Source organism: Molossus molossus, unplaced genomic scaffold (assembly GCF_014108415.1).
Source record: "Molossus molossus isolate mMolMol1 unplaced genomic scaffold, mMolMol1.p scaffold_m16_p_4, whole genome shotgun sequence".
Classification (NCBI taxonomy): domain Eukaryota; kingdom Metazoa; phylum Chordata; class Mammalia; order Chiroptera; family Molossidae; genus Molossus; species Molossus molossus.
The window spans coordinates 103,984,118-104,001,832 of record NW_023425377.1 but is presented as its reverse complement, the minus strand read 5'-3'; the positions used below and the strand labels follow the sequence as shown (position 1 = coordinate 104,001,832).

The 17,715-nt window shown below is 43.1% G+C and overlaps 1 protein-coding gene across 1 annotated transcript in view; it reads right to left on the bottom strand.

Annotated features, from left to right (window-relative positions):
* Positions 1-878: 878 nt before the first annotated feature.
* Positions 879-17,715, bottom strand: part of RNF175 (ring finger protein 175) — a 32,917-nt gene continuing 16,080 nt past the window's right edge. Inside the window, exons 4-9 of the mRNA XM_036240386.1 lie at positions 16,259-16,413; positions 11,818-11,925; positions 8,902-9,022; positions 6,854-6,987; positions 3,480-3,581; positions 879-999 (exon numbers count right to left, since the gene is read on the bottom strand). Of these exons, the coding sequence (XP_036096279.1) occupies positions 879-999; positions 3,480-3,581; positions 6,854-6,987; positions 8,902-9,022; positions 11,818-11,925; positions 16,259-16,413 (741 nt within the window). The remainder of the gene's footprint in view (positions 1,000-3,479; positions 3,582-6,853; positions 6,988-8,901; positions 9,023-11,817; positions 11,926-16,258; positions 16,414-17,715) is intronic.

Sequence of the window (17,715 nt, the reverse complement as noted above, 5' to 3'; positions counted from 1 at the left end):
TAGTGAAATAAACCAGAGTTTAATCTTCTAGTAATCTGGATGGTGAACCAATCATAACACCAAAGCATTGGTCAGTTTCACGATGGAATATTACGAACGGGTAGAAATCTTAGTGTGAGTTTTCTTTGTCTGTATATGTGTGTATGTGTGTATGTCTGTGTGCGTATGTGTGTGTGTGTGTCTATGTGTGCATATGTATGTGTGTGTGTGTGTGTGTGTGTGTGTGTGCATGCAGAGTGGCACAAGAGAAGAGACTGATCCTCAGCCCCTGGATGGCTGAGTGTGTTTGGCAGGCCCAGGCAATGTGGCGTAGCTCTGGCCCATTGAATGGACAGTGGCACCTAGTGCTAGAGATTTCGGGAGCAATCTGTTTCTATGGAAGGGCTTTGTGGTGCCAAAGTGGCCAGGTGGTCACAAGCACAAAGAGGAGAAAAGACCATATTCTTAAACCACAGATTACTTAACAACTCTGCCGACTTCTTCGAAGACGTTGAACTGAGCAGAAGGTATTAGTTATCACTAAATGTTCTGCGGGAGAAGTACTTTGCAAACCTCTGATCATTATCAGCCAAATTAGAGGTGGGATGGCTGTGGGGATTGGTAACAAACGTGTCGCTGTGTGGATCAGAAAACAGTTGTAACGGGAAAGATGCCAAGCATACTTCATTTGTTTATTTCGTTGTTCGGTTCTTTAAATTCTCTCCACATAGACAAATTGCTTTATGTAGACCACCAAATTTTATTCAATTTTCTAAACTCTCAGAATCACCTCTAAAATTAAAGAAAAAAAAAAAAAAGAATATCAGTAGTAAATATAGGCTGAAGGATTTGAAAATACGTCAACATGCAATACATTGCTCTGGGGTCAGTCTGCCGTGTCATTCCAGCCCCAGTGAATAGTTGATGCCTTGAACTATTCCTATCACCATGGGCTGCCAAGCCACCAGATAACGAAGCCAGTCCAGGATTTGTCCGTACAAAATGTGTGTGCGCTCCCAGCTAAATCTCAGTTAAGGAGGTTGCTCTATATACGGCTAAAGAGCAGAAATATTTATGCATATCATTTGCAAATATAACAGCGAGTGGGCATTTCCTTTCTTGTTAGTTCTATGTGCTCATTAAAAAAAACCTTACAAACGGGGTAGTCCCAGAGACGTGGAAGTGGGGTACAGACTGACAATCCCCAGAAGAGGGGTTGGGGAGGAGAGAGAAACCACAGAACTTATATGCATGTGTGCATGAACAATGGAAATGGAGAACAAATCTGGGGATAGGGTGGGGAGGGTAAGAAAGGGTAAAGCCATGGGGGAAAAGGAGAAACATCTGTAACAAAAATAAATTGATTAAATAAAAATTTAAAAAAAATCTTTACATGGTTTTTATAGCATTTGGTTATCATAGTTATTTATACTACACCTAATTTCTAAAAATAAAAGTTTATATTGCAATTTCAAACTACAAAACAAGAATACAAGGCAAGCCCTGGCCGGTTTGGCTCAGCGGTTAGAGCATCGGCCTGCGGTCCGGAGAGACCCGGGTTCGGTTCCCGCTAAGGGCATGTACTTCGGTTGCAGTTTGTCCCCGGCCCTGGTTGGTCGTGCGGTGGCAGCCACTCGATGTGTCCCTTCACGTCGATGTTTCTCTCTCTCTCCCACTCTATCTGTACAAAAAATGGAAAAAAATGTCCTCGGGTGAGGATAAAAAAAAAAAAAAAAAGAATACAAGGCAAGGCTCACATACTTAAAGAAGAAGAGGAGGGGAATGACAACACTGGAAAGTCAAGGGTAAGGGAGCCGCTGTAACTGAGCAAAAGCTCTGGGCTCTCCTGTAGTCAGCTTCTCAGGGAAACTCGTTGGATATGAAAAAGGAAAACGTGCTCATAGGTAAGATACCCCTCTTCCTGGTAGCTTTGATGAATTGTGCTAAGGGTGACTTAAAACGTAGTACCTCTGATGGCAATGTTACACGCACAGAGGCAGGTTTTCCGCATGTGGCTTTTTCTTCTATTGAGTCTCAATAAAAAGAGCACCTTGTAATACTCAAAAATGTATTCTTTCAAGACTATGCAAAGGAACCAATTGTTCTGTTATTTCAATGATCGTTTAAGGTGACATTTATGATCACATTATGGCCGATTTTAAAACAAAGATTTATGTTCTGTGGTTTTATAAGTTATTCACCCAAAACGGTTCCGGGCTCTGTCTCCTCATATGAGGATGGAAATTCAGGGAGAGTGGATGAAAGGAAGGGGGAAGGAGCAACACACAGCTTCAGCCTTGGTTGTGCTTGGGCTGTGCGGACTCTGAGAGAGGCCAGGCCTGTGTTTGGAGCTGGTGGCTGCAGATGGTGTTCTCTGTAGCTACAGCAGGCTCTAGGACCCAAGGACCCATCAATGCTGCCTCCTCTGCTACCCTACTTGAAAGTCTTTCTTTGATTTGCAAACCTCAGGGATTGGGGGAGGGAGGTTGCTGCCAATAATCATGGTTAAAACTGCATTTAGGGTTGGCGAGGAGCAGGGAACAAGGGAAGTGTCTCCTTTAGCACTGTGCAATTTAGGGAACTCTACTCAGAAAGTATAGAAAGGCTGTCTCTAATGAGAAGAGAGAGTATTTGGCAGGTTGATGCCAAACTCTCAATGCCCATCTGCTTAAAGGAGAAGCTGTTTTACTCCCATTCACCCCCTGGAAAAAATGCATGTATTATGGTTTTGAGCCAGTGGGGCTGAGGACCAAGTCTTTGTAGTGAGCTCTGGATGGGACCATGACTTTCCTGTGCCTTCATAAGATTTGGGTTTATTCAGATGGGGATCTTGGAGTCCATAAAAATCCTAGTTGCCGTCATTAGCTGACCAAGCTTGTAGATCTGCATTTCCTTTCAATATCATCACCACTAGGATTTCGCTTAAGAAAAGATGAGGGCATGGCAAGGAATTTAAAAAGCCAGACTCTACAGAGGCAAGCCCTACTCATTTCTGGAAATAATTTGGTACACCTTAAAAATACTTTTCTATACTCCAGTTCACATTTGGGGCTTTTAAAATTTAAATTCCAAGCTATCTGTTTATCTGCCCACCCACCTATCCCATCCACCCATTGCTTGTTATCTATCTATATCTATCTATCTATCTATCTATCTATCTATCTATCTATCTATCTATCTATCTATCTATCTATCATCTATCTATCTTAGTCCTTCCATATATTTACCTATCTTTTGCAATGTTCCATCACATTTCCACTAAAGCCCTTATGGGAAAGCCCATATATGGAATATGAAGAGTAGAATGTGTCATTTTGGGCACATATGTTCCTAATCAGAATAGAGGAAAGAGTCCAGTGAGTTGTTTGGATGGAATAGGTGGTTGGGAGAACACAAAGTTTTCTGCTACAACAACAGCAGAGATAATGAAAGTTTAGACTGAAGAATGCATCACCAGAAACATTTAAGATAATAGTTTATAACTTTTAAAAAAAGGATACGGGTTACTGATCATCCTCTTCAAATCAACCTTCTCTTTGCAATAAGGGCAAGTCTGCTTTTTACCAACGATACACCAACCTCGGATGCAGAATTCATGAAAGCTGAGGCCTCTTGTTAGGGAAGCTTCTAGATATGAAACACAAGGTTTGCTTCATGAGGACATGATGGAAATGAACCCGTCTGTAGGGTGGAGTAGCGGAGGGTGAGAGAATGGCTGTCAATCAGGACCTGATTGTGAGTGTCACTTGTTGAGGGTGATCCTGGAGGACAGTGGCCCCCGGGGCTGTGAGCTTGGAGTCAGAGCTGCAATAGCTTTATGAGCCTGAGGAGTTGACCAAGCTTCTTGGCCTCACTCTTCTTGCTTGACTTGATTCTCTTAAGAGCTAAATTAGATCATGAATGTAAAAGTGCTTTTCCACAGTAATGTCTTATATAAATAAACTCCTCAGTTTATTTCCCTGCCTGGCCTATTGTGCATTTCTCATGCGTTAAGCAGTTCACTTTTCTACTTCTGTGCATGACTCATTATCTACTATGTAATCAGACCTGTCTTAGGCACTTAGACGAATTTAAATAATCTGTGGTCATAAACTTAAAAAATATTTCTATTAGTTTCATATGTGTTTTTTCCTCAACTTTTTAAAATTATTGATAAGGAGCCAGTTGTTTTGAGTAGAATATAAACCTAGGTCTTTACAAATTCATTTGTATACATTCCCTTATCTAGAAAGTCTGGCTCTTTGCCTGCAAAGTTGGGAGTGAACTCTGTTTCCCGTAGCACCAGGGACTTCCTCTTACTAGAGCATGTATCCCACGGTATCATGACTTTCTGTCTGCTCGTGTGTCTCCTGGGCCATGTGCTACATCTCATTCATCTCTGTCCTCAGCACACGAATATTTGAATGAATCACTTACTTTTGCAAATATATTTTTCCAGATTCCACAACACTGTAGACTTGGGCAAAATGATTAACTATAATGAGATCCATCCTATTAATTCATTTCTACAGTCATTGATCCCAGTGTGGCTTTCTGGATCAAGATCCCATGATTTTCTGGCTGGCCTGCCACACACCTCTGTGAACAGCAGTGATGCAGGAGACCCCTCCCCAACAGACGGAGGGTTGTGGAGGTGTAGACAAGTCAAGGCCATGCGTACGATTCCTCAATATTAGATCTGTGTGCGACTAGGAGTTTCCACTGTTTTATGCTCTTGGAATTGGGGTCACTTTTGCAACATGCTTGGGTTAACATGAAGTGATATATTATAACAAAGATTTTGAACAAAAACCCTTTCAGTTTTTCATTCAAAAGGGCTGAAGTCAGCACTGAAAAGTCCACCTCCTGTTTAATATATTTTCTTTTATCCTCAGAATATCCATGCTGATTTGCTCCAGAGTAATGCTCAGATCTCTGCCCCTGCCTTGTTAATATGACTCATGTTTGCCTGCTTCCTACTAATATGACCCATGCTAAAATGGGCTGTTAATAATCCCTGCAAAGCAAATTTAAAGATAAGTACATTTTGGATGACATAGATATACACATGTACAACAATCCTTAAAAGTGGAGAGAGAAAATATTTCCACTTGCAAAAGGCAGCAGGGGTTCTGTTTCAACATTTGAAAAATAAATCATATTTAAAACTAGGGCCAGACTCAGAGATTTTCTCTTAAGAATGATAGTTTTTTGGGAAGGATATCACACTGAAAACCAACCATAGAATTCCATATGGGAAATCTTTGTTTCTTACCTTAAGATGTTAAGGCTTACATGTTGGAGTGAAGGTTCCTATTACATTTCACATGCATTAGGTCCAGTTTTTTACTCTCAGGATGCAACAAGTGGAAGCTGTCTGGATTAAACAGGATTGAGTCGTAAGCACTGCACATCTAGGGTATTACTGACTGAGGTAGGTAGGCTTCAAAGGCAAGAGACAGATGGCTTAACCACCTCATAATACCAGAGCTCTGACCTGAATGTATTGTGATATTGTAAAATAGATATTGCACTATAAAGCATTATCTATTTAGAAAAGGATTAAAATACTGATTGTTGGCCAGGCCAAACACAATTTTGTTATCCAGTTACATGCTTTTTTTTTTTTAATGAATTTTAGTAAGATATATATATATATATATACACATATATACACACACACACATATATATATACACATATATATATATATATGTATTTTTTTTTTTCTTTCCCCTTTTTGGTACATGCCCCTAGCGGGAACCGAACCCAGGACTCTCTGGTTTGCAGGCCAACCCTCCAACTGCTGAGCCAAACTGGCCAGGGCAAGTAAGATATTTTTTAAAATTTATTTATTTTTATTGATTTTAGAGAGAGAGGGAGAGAGAGATACAAACATCGATGAGAGAGAACATTGATTGGCCGCCTCCTGCATGCCCCCCACTGGGCATCAGGCCCACAACCTGGGCATGTGTCCTAACTGGGAATCAAACCAACGACCTCTTGGTTCATGGGTCGATACTCAACCACTGAGCCACACCGCCCGGGCCAGAGTTACATGCTTAAGCAGCACAGGCTGCCTTACCCAGGGCTCTTGACCCCCGCATCTTTCCACATAGTGAGGTTCTCCTCGGTGGCTACTGGAGTTCCCAGAGAATGCTTGTTTCCAGGCCGGGCTTGCCTGCTCCTTAACACCTAAGATCCTTCAGCCAGTAGATGCCTCCTTCGGGCAGAACTCATAGGCAGAGGAACCAAATGGTCCAAGAACTAGGTGCTCACATTTTGGTCCCTCCTTTTGCAATCTGCGGCATCCTGTTGCCCTAGATTGTTTTCCTCCTCTCACAACCAAAGCTGATACTTGCCTGCCCCCATTACCAGTGAACACACAAGCAGGTTCCTAGGATTATTTTCAAGCAAAACACACTTTGTCGTTCTTGGTTCTGTGAGATTCAGACACAGGGCTCCACCGGGAGAGTCCTAAGTTCCTCCCTGTGCCCGAAACTTTCCTCTTTTTCTCACCCCGTTCCCTTCTCTCCCTGGTCCTTCTTGGCTTCCAGTTCAATTATGGCTGCACCGAATTTCCCAGCCAGCATCCTATATAGATGCTGCAGCCTTCCTGTGCCTTTAAAAAGTAAATTACTGGAGCAGGAGGTTCAGCTTAAACGAGCAGTTCATTATTCACCAGGGATGATCAGAAAGTCTCAAGAAGAACGACAGGCAGGAGGATGAAGGCCTGGGAATTAAGCAAGGCAGATGGGGTAGGAGGAAGACAGGAAGGAGAGAAGATGACAAATCTTCCCTGACTTGCCCTCTCCCACACCCAACACAGGTCATTTGAAATTTGCCTCCCAATGTTGCTTCATGAGAAACAAATCGCTTCCCGTGGAAAGGATACACATGATTGCAGGACAGCTGGTAGGTGTTTTCAATGAGCCCTTCCTCTTCGAGCTGCACAATGATCTTCTGTCCGCAGACGGCGCAGATGCTGTCTGACAAGCTCCGGGTGGGCATCCCACTGACGCTGTAGAACTGACGGGGCAAAGGCACAGAGCACCGATGGAGAGCAGCGCAGGGGAGACCCTGCCAGGCTTTGGGACACGGGGCCTTGACTGCTTCCTCACTGGTTTAACTTGAAACACTTCCCCCATAGGGTCAATGCTAAGGGGGGTAAGGTTTCCAGGCAAAAACCCACGGAACCCCAGATGGACCCAAAGTTGCTAAATATGACCTCCTGTCTAATATACCAACTCAGGAATCCTACAGGAGGAACCGTTTTTATCCAGGACGTAGCTCAGAATTCCCCAGGAGCTTTTAGAGCTTACCCAGAGCCTGACCCTTCTCGATGCTCCTGGAGATTCTGGTTCCTCTGCGATTATAGTGCATCCTCCCCACCCCATCAATTCAAGTCCCTGGTGGCTGTGCCAATGGCTAAAGTGGAGATGACAGAGGATGGGTAGGATCAGGTGAGAAGTCTCTAAAAAGCTGGTGCTTCAAGACTTGGTTGTCTTGCCAGGTTAAATCTCTTCTTCCTGGCCCTCTGGAGAAGAGGGGACATACAACTCTCCTCTTCCTCTCTTACCTATAAACAAGCACACGAGGCCTGGGGATTTTTTAAAGGGCGTGCTTTCTGGTTTTCGTTGGAGGAACTGAGAGTGAAAATGCTTCCCCCTTTGCTAACCTTAACTTTTATGAGAAAGGCAGTTGGCCCATAGATGACATGGGGCAGAGGAATTCCAAAGGTATCTTGTTCTAGCATTTCACCCTAGCCGGGGAGTCCAGGCTCCAGGAGAAGGGAATGGAGGTGGGGAGGGCAGATGGGTGGGATGGAACCAAGGTAATGTCCGCTGACTTAGTCCTGCCCCATAACTGGAGAGAGAGCAGTCCAGAAGGTCACTCTTGTCTCCAACACTAGATTTTCCGTTTTAGATCTGGCCGTGTGCCAAGACACATAGCTGTAGAATTCCTGAAACCACAGGGTCATCCCTGGAGGCTTTGGTTTGTGTTTAATAGATGTCCATATGCCAGACAGTAAATGCTCCTAATATCTGTCTCTGAAATCCATCTAACCAGCAAGTGTGTCCATTCTGAGTTTTATTTTTAAGAGAGTTAAAAAAAACCCCACAAACTATGAGGGATTTTTTTTTTTTTTAATTCCAGGGAACAATATACAGTCAGAATTACATTTAGCACACTTTTTATATCATCTGCTTCTTTAAATACTATATGACAGTAACTGGTCTTTATGACGAATAATACTCTGAGGCACTGGTTGATTCTAAAGTGTTTTAGGTGCATCAAATATGACTTTTATTTGCAGTAGGCAGAGAGAAAGGTTTTTGTTGTTGTTGCATTTTTACTAATCCTTTATTTATTTTTATTTTTTATCCTCACTCGAGGACATTTTTCCATTTTTTGTTCAGATAGAGTGGGAGGGAGAGAGAGAGAGAGAGAGAGAGAGAGAGAGAGAGAGAGAGAGAAACATTGACGTGAAAGGGACATATCAAGTGGCTGCCATCCACACGACCCAACCAGGGCCGGGGACAAACTGCAACCAAGGTACGCGCCCTTAGTGGGAACCGAACCCAGGCCTCTCTGGACCGCAGGCCAACGCTCTAACCGCTGAGCTAAACCGGCCAGGGCGCATTTTTACTAATCCTTTAAATGTTGGCAATTGGAGTATGCTAGGTAAGGCTACTTCGAAATGATTAGTATATTTTATTTTACAAGATGCCTCTTTTTCTAATCACTTTATATCAATGAGAAATGTATTTTCTAATTAATTAGCAAAGACAATTTTTGGTACAAGGAGAATCCAAGGAGCAATTGGGCTGAGAGAACCAAAAAGGATTTATTTATCTCTGAAAATGGATGCGAATATGGTATAAGATGAGACTATTTCTCCACGTACCATAAATGGTTACAAAGAACAAAAACCACACTTACCCCTATAGTGGAAGCCATGTAATCCGAGCAGATCTCTGCAAAGTCTCTCCCCATTATGCCGTAGTAGAGGCCATAGAACAGAGATACGATGCCAAAATCCATGGAATCTCTAGCATTGATTCTGTTGAAAACAATAGGGCAAGGAAATGAGAATGTGGCATTTGGGGGGCAGGGGAGGGTTGCAGCTAGGAGAATATTTCCTGCTCAAGTATCTAATAGAAACTTGGGCTATTTTTTTTTTTTTTAATTGATTGGTGTAGTTTTCCTTTTTGTTAATGAAAAAAATTTAAATGGTCTAAATTTCCCTCAAATTTTACCACTCAGTGCTAAGAGGACACAGTAATTCTCGAGAAAGTCTTCAAATGTTTCTTAGGACTGCATCCCTTAGACAAGCTGATTTCCAAACAGCGGTTCTCAAACTGGACTGAGCATAGAAAGACCTGGGCAGCTTGTACAAATCTCCATCTTCTGGCTGCGCCCCAGGCCAATTACATCACACTCTCTGGGGCTGGGGCCTGTGCAGCAATATTTTTGGATGCTTTCTAGACCCTAGGTATCCCAATGGGCAAGTAACACTCCAAATCTCTTGAACAGAGCAATAGTTCTCAGCTCTAAATATAGATAAGAATCACTGGGGAGATTTAGAACTCTACCGCTACGTGAGCCCGCCTTCAAGGGCTCTGCTTTAAGTGGCCGGTGTGGGGTCTGCACGCCAGGGCTCTGCGGGTGCTGGGAATCCCTGCTTTAGACCTCAGATTTGACAGATGCTTTCAAACACTTTATCTCACCTGAAAGTATCTGAGCTAGAGTTAAGACTCAACCTCAGATTTTGAGACCTTATGCTACCTTATGGTCATGTATTAGTCAAAGACATTTTTTGCATGTTGGATTATTTTTTATTTATTTATTTATTTATTTTTTTTATCCTCACCCGAGGACATTTTTCCATTTTTTGTACAGATAGAGTGGGAGGGGGAGAGAGGAAGAGATAGAGAGAGAGAAACATCGATGTGAAAGGGACACATCGAGTGGCTGCCACCGCACGACCAACCAGGGCCGGAGACAAACTGCAACCGAAGTGTGTGCCCTTAGCGGGAACCGAACCCGGGTCTCTCCGGACCGCAGGCCGACGCTCTAACCGCTGAGCCAAAAGGGCCAGGGCTGCGTGTTGGATTAGATTTCAAATACAATACGATTCTTTATTGTAATTCCCTCTTTTTTTTTTTTTTTTTTAAGAGAAAGGTGTTTTAAAAAGTAATAATTAGCCTCTAATTTAATTTCTAAATCTTAATCATTGCACGTTTGGTTTGTTATATCTGTCGACAGTGTCAGATATTAGCCACGGACCTGGGTGGGGCTGATTGGATTGGGAGGGAGTGGAGAGAAGTCGGGCAGTCTGCCTCCGGGACCTTCTTCTGGGTGTTCTGGGGCTCTGTTAATTTGAGAAGGAACTGTAAAGGCAGAAAGCTTTGTAGACTTAGAGGGTATGACTCTTTTGAGGATGTACATATATATTTTTTAAGGGCACACAAGTATATTTTGTCACACCTGTCATTCTACTTTCAATAATATATGTCAGCACCAGACAGCAAAGTTTTGCAAGATCTATAAAGTCAATATTGAGTATAAAATGTGATATTTAAGAATGATGATGTTTAATATAAAATATTTTTCCTATTTTAAAAGAAACATGTTTCTGTTGCCATGAGATTCATGTAGTGCTTTGTTGTCGCCTGGGAATATCACACCCTTTTTCCCCTTAGCTGCTATTGAAATGCTTTAGTTTTAGTGGTTGAAGTTGCAGTAAATAAGTGTGGTTTTTTTTTGTACCCTAAAAAATATTTTAATAAATGTTTGAGCAAACATATAAACCCAAGGAGAAAACTAAATAACAAAAGGTATGTCATACTTGCATTGGGATAAAGGAATATATGCATATAGAAAGTGTGCTAGTTTTAATACACTTATGATAAGAGAATCAGGAAAATGAAAAATATTCATTTTGTCATAAAAGTTGTTACATGCATTGATATCTTCTTAACAATTCATGTGGATTTTTAAGCTGTATAACTTCCTTTGGAATATTCTTTTTCTAGGTTGAGTAAAGAGGGGTGTTCAGTAGTGTGATGAAGGCGGGGTGGGGGGGTCAGGAGCAGGTCACTGGGGGAAAAGGGGAGACATCTATAATACTTTCAATAATAAAGATAATTTTTTTAAAAAGGAAAATAAACAAAAAGCATCTTAGTAACTTTAAATGTAGGAAACTGCTTCACTACCCTGAAATTATTCCTTTCTTGAGTATCATCTTTTACTACTATACATTACTCACTTTTTTGAACAAAACAAAAGAAATTGATTAAATATATTCAAGTCCTTGATATTTAAGTAGGAAAAAGGAAATGTTATTAGTCCTTTGAAATTAATTTATAGTTTCAAAGCATGTTCAATAACCAGATTTGCCAACTTAGCTTTTTGAGAAAATGATAAAAAAATGACAAAGTAATTGATGACAATGGACATTTACTTTGGAATTCATTATAGTTAAATTAAAAGTGCTGCACTATACATGTTTTTTATTCATGGTAGATATAGTCTGGAATGAAGAATTTCCCTGGAAATCTAAAAATATATTGGGAAATCTATTTTTCAAAAATGTTGCCGAGAGTCATGATTGCATTAAAGCTTGTAGTTTTTGTTGTTGTTGTTTTTTAACTTTTTTTTATTCCATAAGCTTCTCTCTGGCTTTTCTTGTGGTTTTCCCCAGTGACGTCTACCATGCCAGTGAAATCAGCTATACGCAATGTGTGCATGGAAAAGTACAGGGCCACATTTGATTTCCAGATACAGGGGACTTGACCAGGTGAATGTTCCAAGCAAGTGCTTGTAGATATTAATGTCTTCATTGGAGATACCTACTTGAAAAATAAATGGAGTCCACTCAGTGTAAATATGATAGCCAAATAACCCACAACACCGAATGCATAGCTGAGTTTGTAGATTAGAAGGAACCATTTGTAGACCAATCTGTGGAGTGAGAAATGGGGAGAAACACAGAGCATGGTACATTATAAAGTATTTTATCTTTTCAAACATTGTCCTAAGTCAGTTTTTTGTTTCTGAAATTATATGTCTTATGTAATATAAAGAACATAACTATATTATAGCAGCTGAACTCAATAGTAATCTAGAGTTCTAATATACTATCAACAAGCAATATATAAATAGTACTACCATGTACATATTTCTGTGTATGTGCATATGTAAATTCATTGTAATTTGTATCTATTCCTCATGTCAAAATGACCTCCTCTCCTCCTTTTCTCAGTTGGCTCCAGGGTTAGCTCCGAGTGGTTTTGGCAGGAGTACTGGGAGGAAAGCAAACTGAGAGGAGAGGTGAAGAGAGGAGAGCGCCTCCCTCAGGAGTGTCTCTTCCCTGCTGCTGCCCCAGAGCAGACCACCTCAGCGCTCATCCTCTGCCTCCATCAGAGAGGCCCTCCCCAGCCCCGAGATGAATTTGCAAGAGTGCTTCAGCTCGGCTTCCTTCCTGCTCATTGTATGCACTGACCACGACTGGTCTTGAGGCCTTTCCCTCCCCACAGGGCCTCAGTGGGGCATGAGAGGAGGTGGAGGGGAGAGTGGAGATGATCTAGAAGGGACCTCTGTTCCCTCCATCACTGGCAGTAAAAGCGCTTAGCAAAGCTCTGCAGTCCGGCTGGTGTGGCTTGGTGAATTGAGCATCATCCCATGGACTGTGGGGTCCTGGTTCAATTCCTGGTCAGGGCACACGCCGGGGTTGTGGGCTTGATCCCTAGTGGTCCATGCAGGAGGCAGCTTATCAATGTATCTCTCACATTGATGTTTCTATCTCTCTCTCTCTTCCTCTCTCTCTAAAAAAAAAATCAATACAAACGTTTTTTTTAAAAAAGAAGAAAATAGCAATGCAATGGGCCACACAGCTGCTCCATGCCTGGGAGGATATGGGAAGAGGCCACTCCTGGAGGGCACAGGACAAGCCCCCCCAACAGGAAGAGGTGGTGGAAGGAGGAGCTGTTGGTGCCCTGAGACAATAAGGGGTGGCTGGCGACAATAAGGGGTCGCTCTCAAGGGCAAACAGGGCTCCTTTCTTTCCCCATCCTCCTGAAGCCTTCTCCTGCCTTCCACACCGGACCCCACTCTGTCTCCTCCAACACCTGGAGCCCTGCCCTAACCCTGTCCCCTTCCCTGGCTCCCCCCCTGGAGCCATCACGCCGAGTACTGCAGTCCCGGGCTATTACCAATGCCATGTTTTGCGGTTATTTTAAAAGATGCCCTGCTTCACTGAGTTCCAGCCAGAAGGGACTTTCTGAGACATGATGGTTCAAGTAGGGGTTGTGGACTAGCTGGAGAAATGAGTTATCATTTGCACTTCTCTGGTGAAATGCTTTCTTCACTTCAAGCAACTCACACACCAAGGCTGCCTGGGGCGCCTCCCCCTCCCGGTGTAACCCTGCCCCTGGTGGAGTCAGCACCGAGGAGTTCCAGGAGCCGGAAGCTCACACCAGGTGGCTCCAGTCGCTGTGTGGCAGTGTCATCTCTCTAGGGGCCAGAGTGACTCCTCGGCCATCAGGTTGGTCCTTTTGACTTGCCCGTGCTGGACGCTCGGAATCTTTGCTCAGTGCAGCCAGATCAAGGTGGAAGTTTGTGCGGTGGTGATGGGTAAGTGGCAGATTCTGAGAGGAGCTCCCTTGTCACCCCAGAACACCGGCTGGAACCAGAGTAGGGTCCCTTGAACTCCACATGTATTGCATGTACCCTCTCTCTACCTGAAGGGCCTCTCTCAGGGGGGGCCAGCGTTAGAGGTGTTCCTGACTGGCAACTATTTTTTAATTCTCATCCGAGGACATGTTTTTCATTGGTTTTTTTTAGGGCGAGAGGAACGGAGAGAGAGAGAAACATCCACTTGAGAGAGAAGCATTGATGGGTTGGCCTCCTGCACTTGCCCAGACCAGAGATCATACCCACAACCTGGGTATGTGCCCTGACCAAGAATTGAACCTGCCACCTTTCAGTGTATGGGATGATGCTCCAACCAACTGAGCCACCAGGCCAGGGCTGGACTGACAAATTTTTAAAATGCAGGGTTTCTCTGTGCAAAGTGGTTTGATGATATAATTAAGCCACAGCGTGCTGAAGGGAGCAGGGGCTCGGCATCCTGGTGGTCTTTGGTTTGATTCTGCCACTTACTACTGTGGGACCCTGGCCAAGCTGCTCAGTATTCGTCCTGTGATTGCTCATTTATAGAGGATGGTAACCCCAGCTTCTAAAATAGTTCTGAAGATTGTGTGAGATAATGTATTGATGTTTAAAAGACTTGACACATAAATGCTCAATATAGCATATTATTGTTAGGGATGTGCTAGATTTTTCAAATCTCACCTCCCCAAATCTTCCTCCTTATGGGGGGGAGGTACAGGTTCCCAGAGTCCATAAGTCCCTTGCTAATCTGATTATAGGTAAGCCAGGAACGAAACTGGGGTAGTGGATCAGAGCAGCGCCCATGAAGACAGCTTGGCCTCGGGTTGGGATTGATGGGATCAGGCCCAGCTCTTTGTGGCTGTGTGTGGCCTATTTATGAGCCTGACCATTGCTTGACAGACAACCCAACGAAGGTAGAGATGAAACCCACTTCTCATTCTGTCCCTCAGCCGGGGCTTGGTGCACTCTGGGGGAGGAAGAGCAGTTTGTGAACTGCGTTGGTGTTGGAGACCCTCCTCTTGGGTCTGCCTTCTGCACCGTGCACATTTGCTAAGATGTGGCTTACCTATAATGCGGTGATTAAGCAAAGATCCATAAAGCACCTTAGGGACCACTACCTCTCACTAATAAGAGTGTCTTTATCCTTCCTGCTTTTCTAGAAGAAAGGGGCCCTTATCAGCCTCTCCCATCGTTTCTCTTCAAACGGCAGCTGGGCCTGCTTAAATGTGAGTGGAGTCTTGGCTCTCAGACTATTGCAGGGCTCAGAGCTTTGCAGGCAGGAAGAAGCTGAAAAGGATACACTGTGGGCATGAGAAGCAGAGGGCGTGGGACCCTGGCCATCTGAGATGCATGAGCCATTGGCCTAACGAGGCAGCATTTTGGGTATTTCCTATAGTAAAGTTCCTCTGCGTTGAATGAGCCGATATGCACAGAAAGACTGCCTTTCCCTAGGGTAATTCAGCATACAGTGGAAGAGAGAACTGTTTTCATTGGAGAACAATATGGATTATATCCAGGGGTAAAAAGAAGTACATTTCAGTTAATCCAAAACTTAGATCACTTTACAAGTCTTCAATAACTTACACCACTTTGTGAGAAGGGCGCAGGGTGCCAGCTGTCCATCTGCTGGTAGGGAAACCAGGCCCTACAAAGGCTACGACGTCAAACTGGCCAGTTTAGAAGATCTCCTAACGCCACCCCAAAATGCTTGCCAAAGTGGGATTGAACTAAGTCCTCATAAGCCTGAATTCATTGATTTGGATTTCAATCTTTATCATTGCATGTATCGATCTGATTTCTCTTGCTGCATATTTTTCCTTCCCCATACTAAAAGGAAAAGTTAATTTTGTCTCACCCACTGTTTTAGAGGATTAAAAACAGACATCTGAATGGCTAAATAATCATAAAACTATTTCACAGGCGTTTATGATTTATTCTCTGACGAAGATCAAAATTTGACATTGTCTTATTACCATTAAACACTTGATGCATTTTCTCTTTATCCCATTTTACTTTTATCTGGATTTGGATTCAGATCTTATCTAAAGAACAAGGAAAGGAGGAGCAAACTTGTGGGCACATCATGAGAACTTTGGAAAGATTTGTGAATGATGTGACAGAAATATAAAAACGTCAAGAGGTTGACAATGGTCATTAAAATGATCAGTGGAATGTTAAAGCCTCATTTATTATGAGAGTCATAAGTTGTCAATTTTGTATGATTTATCAGCTATAAACCTCATGCATAGTTGTTAGAAATACAGACTTCTAACTCTTGCTCTATTATGAAATGTGCATGACAACTTATAGTGGAATAAAACAAAATGTTGGTTAAAAATAAACATGCAAACAGTGCTCTAGAAAACTTAACAGTTTCACTTCTCTTTCTCCTGGCCTTTACGAGCTAACATCTAAAGTAGTAAGTTTCACGGGCATGTCTGAATCATCATTGAATAACGAATGTGATCTAACAGCAGTATGGCTAATCCCCAGATAGCTTTGTTACTGAAGGCAAACAGAAGTATGACATCCTCCTCCCCCATCCAGGAAAATGGAAATTAAATATGTTTTTTAGTGTTTACAGTAAAGGGGATGGTGGAGAAGAAGTGAATGGAATACGTACCTTGGCGTTCTCCCAGAGAGGGGCTTTCGGGTAGCTCTGAAGAGGATGTAACTGGTAATAGCTGAGAACATTCCCCACATAGACAGAAACCGCCACCAGTAAAGTTTTATCGTGAAATACAAAGGGACAACCCACATCTGTAACAGGGTCACCAGCTGTTAGAGAAATGAACAGAAAGTCGCTTTCAATGACTGAGGGCCCAGAAAGGCATGCCCATTGTGAGATGATTCAGAAGCTGTTCTGGGGGAATCACCCTCCCCATCCTGTCTGTAACACTCCACCGGTTCACCATCCAACTGCAGACTCTTCTGTACATGCTATGGAGCGGGTGGGCACAACTGAAAATTCGTGTGGGAAATAATTCAAAATATCCGGCTTCTGATGCCTCCTTTCTTTGGGATATGTTAGATGAAAGCAACTTTAGGCTTTGGCAACTCTGTGATTTTGAACAAAGGAGCCTCCCGTTAGTTGTAAAATTGGAGGTGACAATGCCTGTCCTGTGCCTATGCTCCCTGAGGGGGGGATCAAAGGAAATCACAGAGGGGAAAGCGCTCCGCAGGCAGCACTACACGGAGCTGCTGCTGTTACTACCCTGGAGCAGGCGCAAACGCACAGTGATCTCAGGAGGAAGAGGAGGCAGAGCAGCTTCTGGGAAGGCTTCTGCCTGCTGTCCCAGTGCATGCTGCAGGGTTAGCCCTTAAATCTTAACTATTAGCTTTGCAACCCGCCATCTGCTGCTTGTCCTTTCTCTTAGTTTCTGGTGCCTTTTCCAGGCAGCCCTAAGGTGCGGATCCGACTGTTTCCTGTCCCTCTAACTCCTTTGTGGCCTGTACCACTGAGCTGAGCCCAAGTAGCCTTCAGATGGTTCTGTAAATTGGCTGGCCTCAAGCCCACATGGCAGGAAGCAAGATTGCCCTGATGGGCTGTTGATCAATGATTTGATGCGGTTACCATAGTGACTGACCCTCCTACTCTTTCTATGGGGCCCAATACCAACCATTCACCTCTCTTGTGAAAAGTGGATAGGTTTGAACAATAGCAATAGTCTTTGGTCTTTTATGTTTGATCACATTTAGACTACCGATTATTTGCTCAGCACCAGGGTAAGGGGAATGGCAACAAGGTTTTGTCTCAGGTGTGGACTTTAACTGCTGGTGGCGCCTGGCAATGCTCTGTGGAGGAGGATTCTAAACCTGGGTCCTGGTTTTGTGGTTAAACACATCATGGTCGATTTGTTATGTCTGCCAGCGATGTAGGAAGAGTTGTTACAGCATGCAGTCGCACATTTGTCATCTGAGTATAAAAGAGACTGATGTCATTTATTTGTTTTCTTTCCTCTCTTCATCTTTGTGATAAAAGGCAGTGGCTTTACACAATGAAAACTAACCAACTGTCTCTTAATACATTTAGTCTTGTATTTACAAGCTAAATGTACATAGAAAGTCACAAATAAATCC